The following is a 14,805-nucleotide window of genomic DNA, read 5'->3' on the forward strand; positions in this document are numbered from 1 at the left end:
AAACACATACACACATCAGTTGTCAAACAAATAGAAATCCAAGAAAACATCAAAGAGGACTCACAACATTGCTGTATTCTGCATCTTCGGGGGAAAAAAAGAAGCAAGAAAACCCACCACTACCATTTCTTCCCAGCAGAAATCCTGAGTCTCCTTCTTCCCCTGCCAGGTGTCTTTACAGTGTAACACAAATCTGATGTTTTTTCAGTAATTTGGGGAGAACTACCACACCACTTTGACCACCTAAAATATCCTCGGGGACAGGAGGGAAATTAGTGGGGATAAGTCAAGTGGCAAATTTTTACCAGGGTCCCTATATAAATATTCAACTTTGAATAAAGTTTATTTAAATAAACAGCCTGAGAAATGGCAGATGGCAGACCTAAGAAGGTGGTTTGGGGGAGAGAGAGGCCAAGCCTGCAAAAGGAAATAATTGTAGTAAGGCAGGATCCCACTGGGCCTTTGGTATTCAACTGGTCTTCTTCCAGGCATTTTGCCTCCTTCCAGTTTTCCAGTATTTCATTAGATTGTCCTAGTTTAGAGATTATTAAGTATAATCCAATACATCCAGTGAATTGATGGAAGGGTGAAGAGCCAAACATACCAGCTTATTATTAAAGACCTCACCACAAGTTTAATTTTCCCAAGGTAAAATTAAGTCTCAGTTTGTACATTACCAGGTATTATCACGTATTTCTAGTGTGGATTAACACTTTCGGCTCTCTGGTGACCACTTATAGACAGGACTTTTGAGAGCAACTGGGTATTTTTTATTTTTTTAAGGATTTGTCCAGATACGCATAACTAAATGAGAAATAAGATCTGCAGTCCTGGTCTTCTGAGTGAAAAAAAGCAGAGAACAAAAGTGCTTATGGGCATATAGTATGCTATAATTTTTTAAAGGGGGTTGTATTATAGTATATACCTATTTATAAATATCTCTAGAAAAATATGGGGAAAAACAAGAAAAGTGGTTGTTTCAAAGGAAAGGAATCTTAGATACTGGAGAATAGAAATGTGAGGGAAATTTACTTTTTTCTGGATATCCTTTGATACTCATTAGTAGTTTGCACATCTGTCACTCCCTACTAAGAGTACAAGCTTCTTGAGGGCAGAGCTTATTGGTCATATTATATTCATTTTTGTAACCCATGGGCTTAGCACTGTTTCTGGTAAGCACTCAACAATTTATCATTAGGTACGTGCTTATGATAGATACTGCTCTTTTTCTATCTAAAATAAATTTGACTATTAATGAATATTAATCAAAATTAATTTTGTGTTTCTTTCCAAATGGTTTACAACAATTAATCATTCTCAGAAAGACAGAAAATAACAGCTTTCTATCTTCTTCCATTTAACCAGTACATATGTTATTTAGAGTACACTTGAAATAAACAGTTCTGGAGACTATTCTGATTTATGAAAGGGGAAAGTTTTATAAATTATTTTGCTGAATGTTTCTCCATTTTTTCCCAATGGGGGAAAAATGATTAGTTCATGTATTTATGAAAATTTTAAAGCAGTGAATTTTGTGGTAGGGATTCATATTAAATGTTTTCTCAGGTGCTTTTTATTAATCAAGCCTTCTGCAGCCTGCTTGCACTCTTGGCATTTCCCTGGAATAAGATGACACAAAGTCAACGCACATTTTCTTAAAAAGAAGAAAACTGTGGTCCAGAATTAAGTAAGGTGGGAACAAAGAAAACAAACTCCCAGGAGAATGGAAATTAAATTATTTATAGGCAGACATTTTTCCAAAGTTTTCCAGAAGATATTTACATTAAAAATTGTGAGGAACTTGCTTCTCTCCCTCTTTCTCTCTCTCTCTTCTCTCTGAGCAATGAGCATTGTGATGACACTCCACTTAGGATTCAGGTTTTCATTAAGTCCCTTAATAAGAGTGAGAGCATAGCTCACGTGTCCCAGCTCATGTATTCTCCGTCAGAGCCAGGGGTAACTGAGCAGACTTCAGTGTGTACCTCATTTGCCCTCTAGTGGTGATTCGCTAACACATTTCCCTGAGCTGTTCAGTCTTTAACCTAGAATGTTTCCAGTGGTGTTTTCAAGCTGGTTTTTATAAACAGTTAAGGCTCGTTTTTATTTACTCTATTAAATGCTGGCTTGAAAGGATGCTATTAAAGGGCTTAGAAAAAGTTTATTCTTCAGAGTAAACAACTCCTCCTATCATATTTACACAACTAATTTGCTTTGTAAATTCCTTTCTTTCATAATAGTACAAAGATAAATGTTAATCTATACCAGGTCCAATTAGCTAAATTCTAAACTAGTGACTTCATAGTGTTTAATAGAAGATAGAAATGGTATCCTTATATGTGCATGATTATGATCGTGATTTTTTATGTGACCTTTTGCAACCAACTCAGGAAGCACCTTTTCTCCAATTCAGAAGCCTTCTGCAGGTTGTTGCTGTTTGCTCTTTAACCTTTACATTTATTTACAATCACACGGAAGCAGCCAAAAGGCATCTGCAGACGGAAAACCTCTGCCAACTGGGATAGTCTGTAATATTAGCTGTCTCATTTTAGAGTAGAATTTTGGTACTTATTAGTAAAGCCTGACTTGCCACCAAGTTTGCCTCCTTTTAATAGAATCTATCTCATCTGTTAGGATTAGGTTTAGCGCAAATGACAGAACACCCAAAATAACAGCGGCTTAAAGAGAATAGAACTTTCTTTCTCTCTTGGGTAAACAAATACCAAAGTTAAGGATTGATTTGGCAAGCCCATGTTCATCCTGAGCTGAGGTTTCTTCTAGCTTGTTGCTCTGCCATCCTCAATGCACAGCTTTCCACTCATGTTCCAAGATGTCTGGTCTGATTCCAGGCAAAACATCCATCTTCCAGGCAACAGGAAGGAGGAAACAGAGAAGGGGAGGACATACACACTCCCTTTTAGGGTCCTTCTCAGAAGTTGCACATGTTACAATTAACATCCAATTAGCCAGAACCTCTTCACATAACCACACCTAGTGGAGATGATGTCTTCATTCTGGGCTGCTCTGTTCCCAGCTGAAAATCAGAGGTTCCAATACCAAGGAAGGAGGGCAGAATTGATATTCAGGGACAACTAGCTGTCTCTCCCAGAGCCTATATTCCCACCAATTGCTTCCATTTTCCAGATCCTACTCTCTCTCTCTCTCTCTCTTCTTGCTTGATTTTTTGTTTGTTTTTCTATTGAAAGATAGCATCTTCCTTTTCATTTGCCTTCTACCCTTGAAGTTCTGATGATAGATATTTCTCTCCCCCACCCCTTTTTTTTTACCGTCTTTAAATAAACTCTGGTCACTTGGCCTGCGGGTTCTCACTACGTTGGCTCATTCCTTCCTTCCACAGGTGATGGCTGTGCCGCCCGCCCCTCTGCAGCTTCTGGGAGTGCTGCTTGCCATCTCCCTGGGCTCCATCAGGCTCATTCAGGCTGGTGTCTACTATGGGGTCAAGCCGCTGCCACCTCAAATTCCTCCTCAGATCCCACCACAAATTCCACAATACCAGCCCCTGGGCCAGCAAGTCCCTCACATGCCTTTGGGCAAAGACGGCGCTGCCATGGGCAAGGAGATGCCCCACTTGCAGTACGGCAAGGAGTATCTGCACCTACCCCAGTATAGGAAGGAAATGCCACAGGTGCCAAGAATGGCCAAGGAAGCAGTCCCCAAGAAAGGCAAAGGTAACGCAGTCAACTCTCATATTCCTGTCCTTATAAAACAGCAGCTTCCCTAAATTCTAAATTATGGGATGAGGAAGGGGAAGCTAAATTTTAGAAACTTTTATTTTAGGATTTGTAATTGATATTTATGAATGCCTACTGGATTCTAAACCCATTTCTTGAAAAGCTTAAGTCCTAAAGAAAGATAAAATTACTGTCTTCTGTTTTGCTTTATTATTTCAACTAGCATCAAATGAAACAAAACATGTTTAATAATAAAGGGTTTATCCCCTTATTCATTATTTATTTATTCAAACATTTGGCAACTGTTTAATGAACATCTATTTTGGGGCCAGATGCTAAAGCCGTGGAGGGCAGTGGGAGGTGACCAGTCCATCTTCTTAATTAGGAGGACAGTGTTCTGAGAACCTTCTGTGTAACAACAAACCAGAAAAATTATATGACAGTATTTTGAGAACTAGGTGCTATATAAATGCAAGTAGTATTTTTAATACTGCTCTAGTTAAGCTACTGTACATGTCAATTAATAAATAACAGAAGGAAGCTAAAAGGTACAGACTACATCTAGAGATGGTACCTGAAACTCTCTCCCTTTATTTTCTAGGCCTATTTATTAGCTATTCAGTACCTATGAAGTCTACAGCACTGTGATAGATACTTTTTCACAAATTCATTTGGCTTCTCTGGAGTTCTAGGCACCATAACATTTATTGGGTAATAGCTGCATCAGAGTAGCAATTGCCTTTGAGGGAATTCCCAACGGTCTCTGCACTAGCAGGAAGCTGGGCATCTGGAGAAGTGCTGGATTTAGGGTTAAGAGGTCTGGATGCCTGGTTGCCAGAAGTGAGACAGACCTACCTGGGCATTTAATTCTATGAGCTTAATTTTCTTCACCTGTAAAATTAGGTTGTTGAGCGAATCAATGACATAAGTAAGTAAAAGTGTTGAGGAAACTCGAAAGCATTCTAGCAACTTTGAATTCTTGTTTGGTTGGCCTTCCTGGCTTTTGGCACTTCCTGTGCTTATTCAGATGGGTACCAGAAAGCAAATAAGGGAATATGGAAAGAATGTGTGTTCTATGGCTGCACTATGTTCCCTGCCGTAGCTCAGTTAAAAATACTGTGGTCAGAAAAGGGGGATGCAAAATGAGACAAAATAGTTTCAGTAGCTGAGAGATTTCAAATGGAGTCGAGAGGTCACTCTGGTGGACAGTCTTATGCACTATATAGTAACACCTCTTAGGTTTTAGTATATTGGAATAGCTAGAAGTAAATACCAGAAACTATCAAACTCCAACCCAGTAGTCTGGACTCCTGAAGACAAATGTATAACAATGTAGATTACAAGGTGTGACAGTGTGATTGTGAAAACCTTGTGGATCACATTCTCTTTATCTAGGGTATGGATGGATGAGTAGAAAAATGAGGACAAAAACTAAATGAAAAATGGGGTGGAATTGGGGGGGTGATTTGGGTGTTCTTTTCTACTTTTATTTTTTGTTTATTTTTTATAAGAAAAATAAAATTTCCTTCTGATGTAAGGAAAATGTTCAGAAATAGATTGTGGTGATGAATGCATAACTATATGATTATACTGTGAACAGTTAATAGACCCAAATATTAATAAAGGGTGATAAAAAAAAATACTGTGGTCAGAATTAAGGTGCTACTATTGGTTAAAATAAGACTTTGGGACTATAAATGACATGTCTTCCTTAATAATATTCATTACTCCTAGTAACAGGAATCCTGAGTTGTGTTTATCTGAAAGGTATATAATAATTATTATAATGTATGCCTTGAATTCCATCAAAAATTCAAGAAAGCATAATGCCTTTCACATTTATCATCTGATCTTGTAGTGTGGGTGTCTTAGTCCCACTGAACAGACAGGGAAGCAGAGATGGCTTAAGCAAGGGGTGCAACGTCTCATGCCAAGCCCAGGAAGAGAAGTAGAGCTCCCTGCTCCTGAACTTGACTCTCTTCCTTATCCATACTGCTTGCCATCCTAAATTATCTTATTTGACTTTCCTGTTTAAAAACCAAATTTGCAAATGAGAAATAATTTATTAAATTAAAGAATTAATATTTGAAACTTAGGCAGTTCTACAGCATATTAAAGATATTAAGCAAATCTATTTGATTCTAGAGGAACAGATGTGGAAAGACATTATTGAACCACATACAAAATAAAATACTTCTTTTCTTCCTGGAGTCCATATGATAACGACTTTCATCATCTACATCATACTGTATTTCAGCACATGAGGAAATATTATTTAGTCATAAATTATTACTTTAAAAAATTAAGGACATGGAAAAATACAATATGGCCTCAAGTAGAAAAAATAATAGAAAATTAAAATGGAGAATGACTCCAACACTCGTTAAAAATACACACACAATTACCTAGAACACACAAGATGAAAATACATACAAATGTGAAGCAGTAATCTCTGAGTAGTGCAATTATAGGCAATTTTTATTTTTCTTTATACAACTTTGAATTTTATAAATTCTCTATAGTGAATATACTCCAATTTTTGTACTTGGAGAACTGCTTCTTTGTTACTTTTCAGCATTTAGCTTTTTTAGTTAACCAACACTGATAATAGCAGCTTCCTATGTCAGTACTCAAAACAATACTTCAATATGTCAAAGAAATTATCGACTTGATTGTCCTTTTAGTGCTTATAACATACAGTCCTAGAAAATGGGTACATCATTCCTAATAATTCTTCTCAATGGGCAAATGTATCAGAAATAAATATTGAATGCCATTACTTAGTTGAAGTGAGGGCTAATCAGTGTCTCTCTCTCTTTTTCTCCCTCTCCCTCCCTCCTCTTTCCTAGTAGAAATACCACTAGCCAGTTTACGAGGTGAGCAAGGTCCCCGTGGAGAGCCTGGCCCAAGAGGACCCCCGGGGCCCCCTGGTTTACCAGGCCATGGGATACCTGGAATCAAAGGAAAACCAGGGCCACAAGGATATCCAGGAATTGGAAAGCCAGGTATGCCTGGAATGCCAGGAAAGCCGGGAGCCATGGGAATGCCTGGGGCAAAAGGTGAAATTGGACCCAAAGGAGAGATTGGGCCTATGGGCATCCCAGGACCACAAGGACCTCCAGGGCCTCACGGACTTCCTGGCATTGGGAAGCCAGGTGGACCAGGGTTACCAGGACAACCAGGAGCAAAAGGTGATCGTGGACCCAAAGGACCACCAGGACCTCCAGGCCTTCAGGGTCCTAAAGGAGAGAAGGGCTTCGGGATGCCAGGTTTGCCAGGCCTGAAGGGCCCTCCTGGGGTGCCTGGCCCTCCCGGCCCTGTCGGACTTCCAGGAGTGGGCAAACCAGGAGTGACAGGCTTCCCTGGGCCTCAGGGCCCTCTGGGAAAACCAGGGCCTCCAGGAGAGCCTGGGCCACAGGGCCTTATTGGGGTACCCGGGATCCAAGGACCTCCTGGGATGCCTGGAGTTGGAAAACCAGGCCAGGATGGGATCCCTGGCCAGCCAGGATTTCCAGGTGGCAAAGGAGAGCAAGGGCTCCCAGGACTGCCAGGGCCCCCAGGCCTTCCAGGGATTGGGAAACCAGGCTTCCCAGGACCCAAAGGTGACCGGGGTTTGGGGGGTCTGCCTGGACCTCTTGGACCGAGAGGAGAGAAAGGACCAGCAGGTGCCCCTGGAATGGCAGGACCCCCAGGAGAGCCAGGCCTGCCTGGAATCCCAGGTCCAATGGGCCCTCCAGGTGCTATTGGTTTTCCTGGACCTAAAGGAGAGGGTGGGGTTGTGGGGCCACAGGGGCCACCAGGTCCCAAGGGTGAGCCAGGGCTTCAAGGCTTCCCAGGAAAGCCAGGTTTTCTTGGTGAAGTGGGGCCCCCTGGTATGAGGGGTTTGCCAGGTCCCATAGGGCCCAAGGGGGAGGCTGGGCTCAAAGGTTTACCAGGGCTTCCTGGAATTCCAGGGCTCCTTGGACCCAAGGGAGAACCAGGAATCCCAGGGGATCAGGGCTTACAGGGTCCCCCGGGCATCCCAGGAATTGTAGGCCCTAGTGGTCCCATTGGACCACCTGGAATTCCAGGCCCCAAAGGAGAACCAGGCCTCCCAGGGCCCCCTGGGTTCCCTGGAGTAGGGAAGCCGGGAGTAGCAGGACTTCATGGCCCCCCAGGGAAGCCTGGTGCTCTTGGTCCTCAAGGCCAGCCTGGCCTTCCAGGGCCCCCAGGCCCTCCAGGGCCCCCAGGGCTCCCAGCTGTGATGCCCCCTACACCGCCTCCCCGTGGAGAGTATCTGCCAGATATGGGGCTAGGAATTGATGGAGTGAAAACCCCTCAGGCCTATGGGGCTAAGAAAGGCAAGAATGGAGTGCCAGCCTATGAGATGCCTGCATTTACTGCCGAGCTGACAGCACCTTTCCCACCAGTGGGAGCCCCAGTGAAGTTTGACAAACTGCTCTATAACGGCAGACAGAACTACAACCCACAGACGGGCATCTTCACCTGTGAGGTCCCTGGTGTCTACTACTTTGTGTACCACGTTCACTGCAAGGGGGGCAACGTGTGGGTTGCTCTGTTCAAGAACAACGAGCCCATGATGTACACGTACGACGAGTACAAAAAAGGCTTTCTGGACCAGGCATCTGGGAGTGCGGTGTTGCTGCTCAGGCCTGGAGACCGGGTGTTCCTGCAGATGCCCTCAGAACAGGCTGCGGGACTGTACGCCGGGCAGTACGTCCATTCCTCCTTTTCAGGATATTTATTGTATCCCATGTAAAAAAAAAAAAAAAAAAGAGAGAGAGAGAGAGAGAAGAAAAATGAAAAGAAAATTAAAAAAGAGATTAAATGGAAGAAAATGACACACACACGCACCAAAAAAAACACACAATTGCTTAAAAACATTTAAGTAGTTGGAAAGTGACATCTAAGTGAAAATTTGGACCTCCATGTACAAATAAAAACTAAAGTGGATGTAATGCTCTGCACAGCTGCTCATAATTGAAAACGATGAGATAGATTTATATATCAAGTACTGACACACATGTTGTACCCACTGGAATCATATTAGCTGGTGTATCTTATATGCTACCATGATAACCTGCTTATTCAGATCAGTCAAAATATTTCAGTATGAAAGATCATTGCTAATGAAAGTCACTTATATTGTTTACTTTAAAATATTTATAAATAAGACTTAAAGAAGCATCAGTGATAGCAATCAGGTACCATATTTACCTGCATAATTTCTTCTGTGTGTGTGCAGATACTTTGCCATGGAAGGTGGGGGAGAAGTTCAGCCCCAGAGGAAGCAGGGGAGAGAATCATGGTAGTGCTTTAGTCCAAGGGACGTTGCTCTCCTGTCTGAGGCTGTGTCTTTTAGGAGACAGAGCAGTCCTACTCAGAATTGTGTCTCTGGTGTCTCTAAAAAGACAGGTGACCCAATCAACCATTGTGTATTTACTCAGTGCCTTCCTTGTGCCTGGCACTGAGTGAGACACTTCTGTGGGATGTAAGATGGTGCCCCACAAGGCACAAACAAACCAGCAGGGAGACATGAGCAATAATTAACTCATCTACCCCTCAAGGTTTTCTTTTTTTAATTTCTGATATTTCTTCCTCTTTGTTCTTTCCTCCATGTAATTTCCACTATGGCCTAACTAATATAAACACTGGGAAGTTATAAAATGATAATAATCCTGCCCCCTCCAGTTTTGCAGAATGTTCATTATCAAAAGCAGTTATCAATTGTGTTTACATGCATATAAAAACCCCCCACCTTCCCTACACACACAAATGTCCACAATGAAGTTTCAACCATGAAGGAGCTAATATTTTTCAGTAGCTTTTGAATTTTGAAGGAATTTCCCTTTGTAGCATATATGTATAATTGACATGTCATCTGAGGTTCCGAGTAAATTTCCAAAATCCAAGCCATTTCTTATTTGGGGAAGAAGTTCCAAATTATATAGAAAAAAAAATTTATTTGAAATAATTTCTGAAGTTCAAAGCTAAAAATGGATATGCTCCTTCCTGATATAGGGACTAAAATTGTAGGAAAGGAATTGTTTCTTTAGAAACAACCTATGGGAGAGTTCTTGGAATGTAAAGGGCATGCTTTTTATGTTATCCAATACTCAACACAAGTCAAAAGCCAAGGCCAATGCAAGTTTGAAAAGGAAAAATAAATTATTTTTCCAGGTTTTCACTTAGGCATATACTATTTCTAACTGCTTCAGGCATTCTAATCTGACCTCAAAACAGAGAGAAATTTCAAGTCTGCTATTAGCCTGCTGTAGACACTGTTAGCCACTGGGGAAAATTATGTGGAGTTACACTGGTGGCATCAGATATCTTTTCCTCAAAATTGAGAGTGAGAAGGTACAATTGGGGAAAAAAAAAAAACACAAATAAACACGGTATAAACACACATGGAAATGCATCTGTGTCGAATCTGAATCATTTTTACCATCAAGAAATTCCCCTCTTGGCCTAATATTTGTCTTTTCTCTATACATGTATTATTTCTTCTCAATTTTCTGTAAAAGAGAATGAGTTCATTACCACAGGATCTTCCTATTCACTGCTAATTATATGACAAACTTTCCTCATCAGAAGGATGTCCCAACCTTCATTTTGAAAGCAGACAGCATTTATGTGGCAGAATAGCCTTTGGATTAGTCTGGGAATGATTAGCAAGGATACCCGTTTGGTGTTGACGACTGTGGAGACATCATGGATCCATAGGGCTCCTTCTGCCGAATAGCTGCATTGAAATGGCATGGAAGCAAGTCAGATCAGTTCATTTGTGAAACTGCATTTATCTGTACATGTCTGGGCTTTAAATTTCCATGAAGCAAGAGAGAAATGTGTCTCTTCAGTTAAAACCAAATTTCACTTTTCAAAATATCTTCCAACTTATTTATTGGTTTTTACTCAATTGCCTATATATATATATGTATATGTTTATTATCAGGCATATGCTTCTAACTTGTAGATGGGAAGGAGCAAAATCTATGCCAGATACTATGTATTCTACAATGGTGCTAATCTCAGAGCTAAATGAATTACTCCATTTAATTTAAAAAAGAGTTTTAAATAATTATCTATGTGTCTATTTCCTTTTTGAGTGTTGCACATCATGTTGTCACATTAGTGTAAAAGCGGATGAAACAACCATATGTTCTAAAGTCTAGGAATAGTGCTGTTATTCCTATTTGATTCAAAATGAACTAGAACTTTTCCATGTGAAATGGACTAAACTGGCATTAATGTTATTTAAATACAGAGTTTTAATGCAGTATGACATCCCACAGGGGAAAAGAATGTCTGTAGTAGGTGAGTGTCCTCAAATATTTTACAGAATACTATGAATGGTGAACAGACTGGTAACTTTTTGAGTTTCCATGATAGATTTGAGGCTTGTCAATAGCAAATCATTTTTGTATTTAAATTTTTGTACTGATTTGAAAGAAAAAGTCTTATTAAATATCTTTAAAAGTATGTTTCTCATCTTGTTTATATCACTCAGCTGACACTGTTTGAACCTTATAACTTGTCTATCCCCCATTGTATTAATTAGCTGCTCAACTAGAGACCTCAAATAGCAATAGCTTAAACAGGACAATTATTTATCTTTGGAATATCAGTTCTCAGCATAAGCAGTCCAAGGCTCATATGTTGGTCCCAGTCAGGAACCCAGATTCCTTCAAACTTGTTGCTCTTCATCCCCTAGGATGTTGCCCTCATCTCCATGGTCCAGGATGATTTACCACCACAGCCACATTCCAGCCAGCAGGAAGATGAAAAAGGCAGGAAGGGAAGGGCATGGTTTTCGGCTTTAAGAATTTAACCCAGGAATTGCTTACATCACTTCCTCCCAAATCCTATTGCTCTGAATTTAGCCACATTGCCACAACAAGCTGCAAGGGAGTTAAATATTTGTTCTGGATAATCACATGCCTACCTAAAAATCAAGAATTCTATTAATGTGGAAGAAGGTGAGAACAGATGTTAAGGGATAATTAGCTGCCTCCGTCATATCCATCATAAAAGAAAGAACTGTCACAGACCTCTCTTTTCCCACAAGAAACCAATCTTTAAATACTTATTCTATTTCACTTTGCCACATTAAAGCCAAATGTTTTGAGGGCAGACAGGGGTGAGTGGAGCTAGAGAGCAGAAGCAGACCCATTTCTAGAACCTAACGGTCTTAATGAACATCACCAATAAGGAAAGAATTACTTTGTGATGAATAATCAAGCCACAATGGTCATTCACATCTAGAATAATGTAAATAGGATTGCTCAAATCACTCAACAAGCAAGTATGTAGCACCCGTCTGTGGCTGGTAAACTCACTTGTTTAAACCATCAGGCCAAAAGCTCGAGACCACAGTTTACCTTCCCAAGTAGCCCAACTGGTTCTATTTCATTCCATGTCCAAAGACTCTACCATAACACGGACTAGTCATTTTGTTGGCATAAAGTGTTGGTCACGAAAGTGACAGGGAAGAATAAATCATTGGAATTCAGAATGCTGGACAAGTAGGGCAAATCCATCATCACTATAACTGACTACAGTAACTCAAACTATATATTTTATTTAAAATGAGTCTATAATATCCCTTTACATTAAAGCAAAACAAAAACAAAGTAGAACTCCTGACCTCTACATTGTGCTTGATACTACTAAGCAACATTAAGGATACAAAAGCAGCAGAAAATATGACCCCTCTTCCTAAAGAATCTACCTTCTGTTTGGAGAATACTAATATGTTTGTTAAATAGGAAATTGATTTCTAAGTGATACACAAACAAGTGTAGGGTGACTGGATGAATATGTGCTAGAGAAATTCAGAATGAGAAAGACCATTCCATGCTGCACGCTTGCTGAGAATACCTTCTCTGACTTGCTGCTGAGTAAACTCCTCCTCACCCCTCAGGACCCAGCTTGGCATCACCTCCTATTTAAACCTTCCCTATTGCTCATATCTGGTCACTTTTCTCCTACATGCTTCCACCCTGCCTTGTACATCCTTCTGTTCCTTCACTTAATTGTTTGTCTCCCTACTCAAGATAGGCTTCTTGAGAGCAGGCACCTTGTTCTTCCATCTATGCATCCACAGCCCATCATAAAGTACTGGTCCAGTATCAGGTTTGATAGAAGAATGAACTTCTCAAGGATGCTTTCAGAGGTAGTCCTGAACTGTATGTGAGCTTGGCCTGAATGTCAGGTAAAATTTCTTCCAGGATAAATCTGGGATTCCAAGAATATACAGAAGCTCACTGTCGATAAAACTTAATTTCAGATAGGTTTTTGAAGAGAAGATAACTTTTAAAGTAATATAGAATTTGGATGGATGGAGCACAAGGGAGCAAAGGGATGCCATCCCAACAGAAATAGTCTCTCAACCTCTCCTCTAAGAGGGGGAGGAGACTGTGTGTGTGTATGCGTGCGTATCCTGGGTGGGTTTGGAGGGATGGAAGAGGCTAAGGTAAGGGGAATGGTCTAACTAGATCAGAGGATCTATTTAAGGACTACCAACAGGAACAGATTTAATAACTAAAGGAGGGTCAAGTGATTCAGTGCATTACATATAGGAAATAGACATTTATATTGTATCTAATATAAGAATTGTAGGTCCTTAAGCAGGAAAGTGGTATAAAAAGTAATTCAGAAAAATTATTTTGATGATTCTATGAAGACGACACAAGAGAAGGAAATATATAAATAGTAAAACCAATGAGGAGACCAGAATAGCTTTAATCCAGGAATGGATGGTGGGTTGATTGTGAAAGTCTGAACCAATCTGCACAAGTGAGAGTCAGGAGAGGTTCAGGTGTCAGGATTAAAGGACTGCATAAGAATGGAACTATTTCAGAGCCTAGGAATTGGAATGAAGAAGAACTGAAAAACTGAGGAGATAGCAGAAAGACTGAGCTGAACTTGGAGACAATAACAGAATGGCCTTATGAGAGAGAAGGCTATGACACAAAAGTGGCTTCCTCCCATTAATAAACTTGCAAGTCAGGAGTGGTGCCACTGACAGAACTGGGTAGTCCACCACCCAAGTCTGTTCCAGACAGCAGAAATGGGGGATGATAACTAGTTTATATTAGAGACTTGTTGACCTGATGGTGGGAGATGCCTGTGATTCAGGTACGCATTTGGTAATTACGAAGAGGAAAAGCAGAGCTATGAAACTGGAGAGAGACCAGGTGGTCTATTATAGTAAGAGGGAGAGAAAAGATTTACTTGAGATAAGTAGTACTATTTCCAGACAAAAAGGATTAAATTGCTTTAAAATTTCCTCCTTTTCTTACTTATTTAACAAATCATTTTGTTAAAGATACAGCAAAGGGGCCCTTCATCCCAGTCCATGTGGAATAACAATGAATTCCAAATATACAGTCAACACAAGTCAATCATGTTTTACTATTTTTTGAAAGCATTTTTTTCCTTAACAGTCCTTATGACCCTTAGAAAATGCAAATGTTCATTCTCATTCCATATAATGAAGAAAAAATTTCCAAAGAATATATAGGGTTATCTTTCTTTTAGCAGAGAGCTGCATAGCATTTCTGATTATTTTTTTTTCCATTTCAAAAACTAAATTTGTGCCATGATAAATTCTATTCTCAAACAAGTTGTTCTTTTTGGTGCCAAAATAGATGTTGAGTTTTCTTATTAGAAAAAAATTTTTTTGCTAATTCCTAGAGATAAATGTAATGGAATTTAAATCAGAAATGGGGCACAACATCCCACTTTAACAAGTTATTCAGAAGTGTCTCATGTGTTTTACTGAAACACAGACCCATCTAATCAAATTTTCCTTTTAGGCACCCAGAACCTTTTCAGGGGTTTTTTCCCCCTTTATCTTATCACAAGTAAAAATAAATTGTATTAGAATCAAAGCACCTCTAAATTAAACTTGATGAACCCTAAGGAGATCTACATTTCACATGCCTTGTTAAAACCACCAAGACCTAAAAATCAATTTTGTAATGAGCATTGCCAAGTTAGCTTCTATCTGACAAGTTAATAGTTGACAGCAACTTTCACATCTGCTCTTCATTCATGGGATAAGAGACACAATGGAGAAAGCTGACGGAACTTTTACAATTCTCCAATTACT

The 14,805-nt window shown here is 40.1% G+C and overlaps 1 protein-coding gene across 4 annotated transcripts in view; it reads left to right on the top strand.

The window, feature by feature from the left end:
- COL8A1 (collagen type VIII alpha 1 chain) overlaps positions 1-10,117 on the top strand; it is a 156,723-nt gene extending 146,606 nt beyond the window's left edge. For 3 of the 4 annotated variants that reach the window (XM_037834359.1, XM_037834365.1, XM_037834354.1), the window contains 2 exons: positions 3,356-3,686; positions 6,539-10,117. In XM_037834359.1, coding sequence (XP_037690287.1) covers positions 3,359-3,686; positions 6,539-8,448 — 2,238 coding nt within the window. In that variant the 5' untranslated portion in view covers positions 3,356-3,358 and the 3' untranslated portion in view covers positions 8,449-10,117. The remainder of the gene's footprint in view (positions 1-3,355; positions 3,687-6,538) is intronic. The other variant, XM_037834374.1, reaches the window with a different exon arrangement.
- Positions 10,118-14,805: the final 4,688 nt, after the last annotated feature.

The sequence above is a fragment of the Choloepus didactylus genome, chromosome 1, assembly GCF_015220235.1.
Source record: "Choloepus didactylus isolate mChoDid1 chromosome 1, mChoDid1.pri, whole genome shotgun sequence".
Taxonomy (NCBI): Eukaryota; Metazoa; Chordata; class Mammalia; order Pilosa; family Megalonychidae; genus Choloepus; species Choloepus didactylus.